This window comes from Vitis vinifera, chromosome 9 (assembly GCF_030704535.1).
Source record: "Vitis vinifera cultivar Pinot Noir 40024 chromosome 9, ASM3070453v1".
NCBI lineage: Eukaryota > Viridiplantae > Streptophyta > Magnoliopsida > Vitales > Vitaceae > Vitis > Vitis vinifera.
Genome location: NC_081813.1, coordinates 13,771,852 through 13,782,119, shown reverse-complemented (window position 1 = coordinate 13,782,119; position 10,268 = coordinate 13,771,852). Strand labels below are relative to the sequence as shown.

The 10,268-nt window shown below is 35.9% G+C and overlaps 1 protein-coding gene across 1 annotated transcript; it reads left to right on the top strand.

Moving 5' to 3' along the window:
- Positions 1 to 4,234: 4,234 nt before the first annotated feature.
- Positions 4,235 to 4,764, top strand: LOC132254368 (uncharacterized). Its single transcript, XM_059739847.1, has 2 exons — positions 4,235 to 4,469; positions 4,583 to 4,764. Exons 1-2 carry the CDS (start codon positions 4,248 to 4,250, stop codon positions 4,727 to 4,729), a joined length of 369 nt encoding a protein of 122 aa, XP_059595830.1. The 5' UTR covers positions 4,235 to 4,247; the 3' UTR covers positions 4,730 to 4,764.
- Positions 4,765 to 10,268: the final 5,504 nt, after the last annotated feature.

Here is a 10,268-nt window from a genome sequence, read left to right as displayed (position 1 = left end):
TTCCACATCCAGAGCAGCCACAGCCCATAGAGACACCAGCTGACATGAGAGCACCTGCCCCTGCAGTGCCCTCTGTAGAGCCTACACCTGAGGTTGCACCCTCTACTTCTCCTGCCACACCACGGCCTCCCCCTGTTATTCCAGCTATATCAGAGCCCTCCTCTTCATTTGAGCCTAGGACTACCATTTCCAAGTACAGAGCTCTATGCCACACTTTGCAGGCATTGACCACTTCTCAGAGCATCCTTACTCAGGAGATGACAGCTCTTCGTGCTCATCAGGAGCAGATTATTGCCACTCAGACTCAGCATACTGCCATCCTGAGGCAGATTCAGCACCATCTGGGTATTCCATCAGCTCCTGAGCACCAGATGCCTGCCCCCTTAGAGCCCACAAAGCCCACTGCAGGAGACACAGAGACATCCACTTGAGCCACTATCTTCACATCATCATCCTCCATCCATCTGATCATTTCCATAGTTTACTTTATGTATTTTCTTTATGCATTTTCGTATTATACTAGCACTTGTAATCCCATGCTTTTGATATATTATATATTGGGATTGGTTGTATTACTTGTTTTCCTCTATAGTGTACTTTCATGAAGTAATACAAATCTATCATTTTTGCGTACTCTTGGTATTATTTTATTTTTATTCCTCTACTCATATCCGTTATTGTTTTTGAAACATGTGGTTTCTCTTAATCTACTCGAACTTCATATCACTCAGGAGGCACCACTTCCTCCCTCTAATTTCAATCGCTCATACCACATTGAGGACAATGCTCAGCTTAGTTGGGGGGACAGTTGAGGAAGGAAGTTTTTATTGTTAATACTAAGTATTTTGGTAATTTAGTTTATTTTTGTTTAATTTTAAAATTTTTCTCCATGGTTATTAAGGAAAAATTCACAAATTAAAATAAGAGAAATCAAATCTTTGTTTTTACTTGACTTAGAGTTGTATTATGCTTATTAAAGTTGATGAATTGTTGAAGCTTCTATTGAATTCAAGTTTGGTTCTTCCACTTTAAGCTATTCACACACTGTGCACAATAGGTTCCGATTATAAGATGAGAAACTATTTCCCTCTTGACTTAGGAAAATTTAGACTTGGTACCTTTGACCTCATTTTATAGTGTTGGGACACCTTATAAAAGGTCAATGAGTCTTTGAAAAAAAAAAAAATGTCTGCTTGCCTTGAAACCCGAGCAAGGTCTGAGGGGTATATGGTGAAAATCTTTAAAACCTGGTGCCCTAAGCCTTAATTGGTTGGGAGTCATCGACCTCAATGCTCGTTACAAGGGTGAATATGTGGAGTTTAACATACTGTAGGTGCTTGGGTATTAAAATTTCATTCTCAAAAGTCCGGGGTAAAATCCGAGGAGTTAGTGGTTGAAAGATCCTTAAAACTTGATGCCCTAAACCTTAATTGGTTGGGAGTCATCGATGGACCCCCATTACATGGACAATTTAGGAAAGAATACCCTTAAGCCTCGTACTCCTACAGTGAAAAGAATTGTAAAATAAAAGGGTGCGTTCTTAGCCTATTGAATTTGGTCAGTTTGCTAAGTGTTGAGAAAGAACTAGGTTGGGGGGAGAGATTAGTTTAACATACTATTTTCGGAAGCTATCAAGTAACACTTAGATTCTTGTGGAAGAGTAAGTTGAGTCCTTTGGAAGTGGAAATGACTTTAAGGCTTCAATTTGCATAATACCTTCTCTTTATGAATTGTGATTAGGTAAAGTATTTGATAACTCTTATTAAAATTTGAGTATTTGATCATCATGCCACTTAAAATTTTTTTAAGTGATCAGCATGATGTTTTAAATTATAGTACTTTTTATTTTTATTTTTCTCTCCTTCATTGCTAAGGGTCTAGCAATATGTCGGTTAGGGGGAGTGATTACTACTCAAAAAGGGCTATTTGATAGCTTGTAATTAACTCTTTTAAACACTTTTGAGTAGTAGTTATTACCTTTTAACCCAATTAACATATTCAGGACCTTTGCAATCACTTCTAATCACTTTGTGTAAGTTTTGGTGTTTTTGTTAGTAAGTTGATCACCAAAGCAATCCAAGTTTGAGGAGAGTTATTTGGAATCCATGGCAAAGCAATGGAAAGCTCAGAAACATAAAGAGCCAAAGCTTTGAAGCTTTAAAGTCCTTTTCCATAAGCAATCCGGAATGCAAGGAGGGAAAGTAAAGAGAATATCTGCCATGAAGCATTCTTGATGATAGTCATTTCAGCCACTTTTGGAGCACTTCCTGAAGTCCAATTTATACATGCTATATGTCGTTTCGAAGATCAGGAAGTCAAAAATCCAATGCTTCAAACGGTTTGTAAATCAGAGTTGAAATGAAGAATTCAGAGCCATTGGAAGCAGATCACTCCAAGCTGAAGGCCAATTTCGCAGGGCTGCGAAATGAGCCACCCTGTTTGTCTGCGAAATTTCGCAGCCATTTTGTGCGCCTGCGAAATTCTCCTGAGTGCTTCCAAATATTTGCGACCGACTCTTTTTGATATTTTGCTTCAGATATTTGATGTCTAAATCCCAATTCTCTCCTTGTAATCCACCAATTATAAGATTCCTTAGTTGTTAAGCAAAAACACAAGGGTAAACAACCTCTTATATATTGTTTTGTAATTTTCATTTTTGATGACACTCGGGAGCTTGTTCTCAGAGAACCAACTTTTTGTATATTTTGAAAGGAAGTAAAAATACAGAGCTTTGCTCTGCCTTACCTTCTCACTTTGATTGTATTTTTCATTCACTAGCCAAACAAGTTCTGAAGATGTTTCTTCAAAGGATGGGTGGCTAGTCTTTTTGTTCCTTGGAGCTAAGGTAGCCGGGGAAAGGCCGAATGCAAGAATTGGTAGTTTTGTTGTTTCAGTTGTTAATGAAGAGAAAGTGTAACCCGTTTATGATTTCTATGTTTTTAGTTAACTTAAAACATCTTCAATTCACCTGAGCCAACACTTGGTAAGGCAAGTGATCTTCGTCCATGGAGATGCACTAGTTTACCTCTTGCGAGCTTTTGGGAGGTGACCTGAAGGTAGGATTTTCTAGAATTGCCAACACTTGGTAAGTTTTTGGACTCTAAGGAGGCATCCATTAGTTATCTCTTGCGAGCTTGAGAAGGGAAGTCCAAGGTTAATGATCACCTTGAATGGCAAATGCTAGGTGAGAGGCACGAGCCATTGCAAGTTGCATCAGTGAGAGAGAATTAAAGCTGAAATCCATTTAAGGGATGCATCTGTACAACACCGATTAGAGAATTGACTATATGTTAATTCTCTAATGCGAGGAAATGAACCAAATGACCGAAGCTCTGTTTTTGCATGAGGAACCTCCCCTGTGAACCTAAACCTCCAAGGAACGTTTTTCTTTATAAAGTAATTCCCATTACTTTCGTTTTAGTTAGCTTGAAACCAAACCTTTTTCAACCAAAGTTTATGTTTTCTTTTGAAACTAACCTTGAAATGAAAAGGCACCAATTCAACTTTGAATTGGTATAAGTTGTAAGTTGAAAACCCTTCCCAGTGAACGATCCTAGAGCCACTATGCTATACTAGCTTATGCTATCCTAGTGCATGGTGATATAGGTTATAAATTTTGTTGATCACTCCCATCAGGGGACCAAAATCAAGGTACACCAACTGGGAATACACGAATCACTTATTGATAACCATATTATTGAAAGGCTAGAGGAAACCGATCTCAATGATTATCATTTACATGATGTAACAAAATGTTTCCCATTTCTTTGTTAATATATGTTATATTTGTGTAATAATTATGATGAATGTATATAGGAACACTATATTCACGTTCACATGTCATTAACATTTGATTAATTTATTAATGAATTATGGTTGTTTAATCCAGTGATAATATGAACATACGGTGTCGTTGTTCTAGCCGTAGATTCCTCTCTGGAATCCATGTGCTCTCAAAAGTGAAAAAGGATGTAATACGAGAACTTGGTTTTGGTGGGCTATTGCAATTAGGTTGTAAGGAGGTTAATTTAGATTTATGTTTTTGGTTGATAAAAAACACAAACATTGCTTATTCCCAACTCGAGTTATTTGGGGGTAAGAAGGTTTCTTTGACATGTCATGATGTTGGGATGACGATGGGCATTCCACATAGTGGAAGAAAGTTAATTGTTGAGAAGGAAAGTGTTAAAGCTAGTCAAATGCTGAGTTTGCAAGATATAAAGTCAGTGATGGTTGGCATCGATGATATGGAGGAATTTAAGCGGGTCTTCTTGATTTTCGCTTGTGCAACCTTATTGGCACCCACATCTCATTTGGAAGGTAGTCACTCGTTATGGTATACACCCCGAGAGCAGTTACTTGGGAACATAAATTGGGGAGAATATGTCTTAGAATTTTTTATTCAAGCTATACATGAACATAGGAGGAAGGAAAGTGTTTGGATTAAAGGGTGTTTGATGTTTCTACAGGTAACTTTTTGTCTTATTTATAAGTATACGTCCATGTATTAGATATTCAATAATGGTTATACACTATGTTGGCCATGATGTTACCACTAATTATGTCTTATATAATGCAACAGATATTCTACTTTTCAATATCTAATTTTCCAGCCATGTATGTGGAACTTACCACTCCTTGCATTGCTGCATGGAACGATTTTTTGGTCAAGCAACGCATCAAGTTGGAGTTAGAAATGCTTGGAGGATTTGGCAAAGTTGAGGTATAATTAGCTTTTAGTTATATTAAGATAGTTGATTACCATTGTAATTAGATTATTGGGATGACAATTTACATGTTTTGCAATGACAGTTGGTTAGCACATCAACGAAGCAAGATGAAACATAAAAAAATAAGGCTCCCGCAGTTGATGACCCAGTTGACCCAGATGAGAATGAAGACTTTGATGTAATCCTTCATACCTAATGACTATGAATAGTAACTTATATTAAGGCTTAGTTTAAATATATGTCATTTAATGTTCCTTCATTATGTTTGACTTAGGTTATTTGTGCTCGCATGGAGGCAACACAACGTCAAATCACCGATGCACAAAGTCATCTTAATAGTCTTATTGCATCATACAACCGTGACGTGAAAGTGTTGAGGACTCGTTTCACCTCTTCACACTATCGCACAGATGAAGGCCAACCGTCAAATTTTCATGAACATGTTAATGAAAGTGGTGCACCATTTTATACAAATAATCCACAACATTCACCTGTTCATTCTGGTGGTCAAAGAAGATCTTCTAAAGATGACCTTGGATGTACAAATGAAGGGGTGTCAGAAAGACCCAACATAGAAGATGGTGTGTTCTTTTCAAATGAGGATCCCCTTCACCCTGGGCCACACAATATGTTGGTGTTAGTGCAATCGTGCATGAACAACAATGTGGATGTAGCACCATAAGCCTTAGAAGAAATACGACCACAAAGAGTAAAAATGAAAGTACGTCGTCATAGGCAACGAGCAGTTGCATGTAAGTCACCTTTTGTACAATTATGTGTATCAAAATATAAAAGGTTGACGGAGGAAGAGACACATGTAGCCGACTATGTGTTTGACAAGTCAAAAGATCCTAGGTTAGTCCCAAATCACACGTTTAGCAAGTATTGTTCTTAAAAGACTATGATTATGGATTTGTCTAGAAAACAAAAAAAAATTACTCACGTCTTGTGTTTCATGTGATTAATAGTGAGATGCTTTGTGCATATGGTGGCTATGACGTGACACGGGAACAACTTCAATGCTTAGTAGGGGAGAGCTTCATTGATATTCCGGTAAGGTTTATGATAAATAAGAAAAAATACCTTCATCTTTCCATTAATCATTTTAACTAATGAAGAGGCATTATGTAGGTGATTTCCATGTTTTGCCGATACATGAATGCAAAAGAAGAGAATCCTTCTCGCAGATACTTTTTTAATCCATACTTTGGGGTGAGGTTTTTTTCTCGAGTACACCAAATCTTGTCCCTAATATAAGATGCATGTATAGTTTTAGTCATACATTGTTACTATGATCTCAACAACTTTTTATAGGAAATATGTGGTTCAAAGAGCAAGTCTACCTCAAAATCAACACTCAAGAAAAGATTAGGTAGCTATTGTGTTAATCTTGAATGTTGCAACCAGGTAATGCTTAACTATTGTACTGAAGTTTTCTTTAATGTGACGATAGCAATGTGCATGGTTTTCACTACCAAATACCTCTGAAACACTACGGATAATCCCTTGGTGCCTATCAGATATTATTAGAACATCTCTTTCACCTATGACCATCTTCAATTTCTCTAAAAACCAAAGTCAATCCTCGTAATTCTCAGAGCTAAATAAGCCATAAGCAAGTGGAAACATGCCATCGTCAATATCATAGGAAGAAGCTGAAAATAAAGCACCCTTGTATGGCCCACTCATGTGGGATGAATCTATTGATATAATAGGCCGACATCCTAGTTGAAACCCATGTATTGACACTGAAAGGGCAACAAACAATTGCATAAAATGACCATCATCCGAACATCTATATTCAGCAATCGTCCCTGGATTTGTTTCAATAAGCCTTGTACATAACCAAGGTAACAACTTATATGAACATTGCGGCACACCATGAATTCGTTCTTTAGCCTTCTCTTTCAAGTTCCATGCTTGACAATAATTCAATTGCATTCCGTATTGTCGACGAAAGTCTTTACATATTTGACGGGGTAAGTAATCTGGATTTGAACGAATAACATCATCAATCATAGCTGTGGCTCGATTACAACGAACTACTGGTTCGGAAATTGACACATCTTCTAAAGAGTGGTTATGTTCATTTCTAAATGTATGCACTTGAACTATTTTTGTTCTCCCAACAGCACGAGCAGTTACTTTCCAAGGGCATCCTTCAACAACACATATTACAGTCATATGCTTAAGACAATTCCTCTTAAACTTATATCTAAAACGGCCTCCTATTGACATGAGATATATTGCATCCCGAAATTCATTTGCAGTTGAGAAGGTATGCCCACTACCCAATATTGCACTCTCAAAAAGGCTTGACTCTAGTGGACCAACATGTGATTCAACACATCTTTGATGAAATCCTCGTGATTGCATTCTAATATCAACATCTCTTGTTGAATATGGGACCGGTGAGTTAGACCCTACGATTGTTTCATTCAAGCTGCATTATAACATCTAATGAATAAACATAAATATTACAAAATAAATAAATACATGGAATCATTTAAGATTATATATTTTTTTTATATAACTTACCCTTGTCCTCCATTCTCAATCATTTCATCGTCTTCAACTGTTGATGCTAAACATATATATACACGTGCACATCGGTCACTAAATTGAAACATGTTTGTCAAGTCTTCATCATTTTTCAATGGTTGAAGTGCATATAAATCAAACGGGAGAGTATATGAAAATGTTGGTCCCACTATATTGATGTTCATTTTCCCACAAATACTTGAAACAAAATCATTATATGTCATTGATCGTTCTAAACTTAGACCCTCTCGTCTCCCACCCATATATTCCACATTGCCATGTTCATCCCTTACGAGCTCTCCTCCAATGTGCAGATAACAATAAATTGTATTATTTGGATCCATTTAAATGTTACTCGATCATGTACAGCCCCTGTTTAGAAACATGAACCTTTAGTCAAGCTGAAACAATTAACTAATTTCTTAATAACACTGCATAAACCAACTTACTTATAACAAAACTGATTATCATGCCTATGACCATCATATATTAATACATCATTTATCTTTGAAACTTTACAAACGAGCTTCATTTACATTTCATAGTTTACAATTAATGGTGTAAATATAGACATGCATAGTGTATACTTAACATTAAGCAATGCAATTATTCTATTTTACTTCGTAGTAATTTGCTATGTTATATAAGTTAGGGAGTGAACCTCTCAATTCATGGGCTAACCATTGTTTTGGTAACTCTTCAAGCCAAATTGTGCTAATTTCACTCTCTTCGGGCCACCCCCTCAAACGATGGGTCGACCTTTATTTTGCCCACTACCCAAATTTAACCATAACAATGTTACAACCAAGGGCCGACCTCCAAACAATTGGGCTAGCCCTTATTTTGCCTACTGCCCAACTTAAACCACAATAATGTTTACAACCAAGGGCCGACCTCCAAAAAAATGGGTCAACCTTTATTTTACCCACTGCCCAAATTAAACTACAACAATGTTTACAATCAAGGGCCGACCTCCAAACAAATGGGTCAGCCTTTATTTTGTCTACTATCCAGATTAAACCACAACAATATTTACAACTAAGGGCCTACCTCCAAACAAATGTGTCAGCCTTTAATTCACTTACTGCAACCTCTTACGAAAACAATAATTTCATCCAAATGTCATTAACTGAATTACGACCAACCCCTTCATCTAAGGGTAGACCCTTACTATGACCACTACACACATAAACAAAACAAATTTCATATTTGTGGTTGTGACCATCAATTTTGAACCTAAGGCTCCAATACTATTTTCCCTAATTCCCACATAAATTCATGCCCGCTTTACTAAATTTGTTTTATTTTCTTCTTCAATTCAATCCTTATTCATTACAAATTCAAAACTTTTATTAAGAAATTTATTCAAACTTTAATCCCAATCATTTTTAAAATTTATACTCATCTACTCATGACTAAACATGAATTCTTTTCCCATGCATTAGATTCACCAATTAACAACTATAAAAGATCACTCAAATTACTCATTTTGGAATCCCAGATAAACAACATTAAACAACAAAACATCTCGAATCCCATATAAACAACATTAAACAACAAATTGTTTGAACATTCCTAAAAATTGTATTCCCTTCACATGCAATAGTCATATTTTTCTTCTCTTTTCCGTATTCTTCCTAACAACCACATACAACACAAACACAACAATTCAGAAATAAAACAAAATCAATATAGCTTACCACCATCTCATTTTCCCATCATTTATCAAAATTTAAGCCATATTTCATTTCAAATAAACCCTAAATAAATTAAAATATAAATTTAGATACAATATTAATGGACATTGAACATGTAGAAATATGCAATGTAATCAAGTTTAAATCACAAAATTGCACAAATCACATAACTATGACATTATTCAAATCTCAAAGAATCAAAATGACAAATCAAAATATAAAGTTATTACAAAATTTAATAACATATATATATATATATATATCACCTGGAAAAACCCTTGCTTCAAAAGTTAAATGCAACTACAATATTTTTATTCTTCGTTATCTCGTTCTCTCAATTGCTTTCTTTCTCCTTTTTCGATGTAAAAGCAAAATAGGAAGTACAACCAGGAGAAAAATGACTGTCACTCCTGAAATAAGAAGAAGGAAATGGGTTTTTTTTGTCTACCTGGCCTTTGTTAAGGGGCTCGCACTTGGACTTTTGTTTTCAGATTGATGTTTGGTGGGAAAATGAAGATGTCGTCTTCCTTATGGTAATGGAGGAGAAACAAAGTAAGAGATCAAGTTTGGAGGTTCGTTTGGGGTTGATGGGTTATCGCGATTTGAGAACCTACTAGATTTTTTATGGATCCTTTCGCCTTGTGATGGGTTGTGCCTGTGAACGAATAAGAAAGAACATGGGTTTTTGGTGTTATGGTTTGTTTGAAGAAAGAAGAAGATATTTGGGGGTAAATATTGTTTAAAACATCAATCCATGTGGAATGTCTAGCTGGCTGATGACATGTAACTGAGTCATGTCATTGGCTTAAGTGGACAACAAGCAACTTATCCAACTAGGAGAGATGTCAAACTATAGGAGGGTATTTTTGGAAGGGTCTCAACATCACTATTACAGTGTATGAAAGGTTGTTTATTTTCCACAAAATTCATTGAATTTGAAAAGTAAAAAGTTAAGTTTCCAAAAGGCAAAATTTTGCCCCTTGGTGTATGGTTACATAAATTCCCCTTTTTTTTTCCATATTTTTAAACAATTTATAATTCATTATGTTTGGAGTTATTGGGCTCTATTTTTATGGTTATTGGTTTTTTCGGTCTTGATTTTATGGTTATGGTCGGGCAATAGTTTAATGCATAGAGTTTATAAAAAAAAAAAAAAATAGTTCAATGCATAGAAGACCAACATGATATTAATTTTTAAGATGAAATGATGAGATGAGAAAATTGGGTTTCAAGATGGGTATTTAGCTTCAGAGATGATACGATGACCCAAATAACTGGCAGTGGGTATCAGTTGATTGCA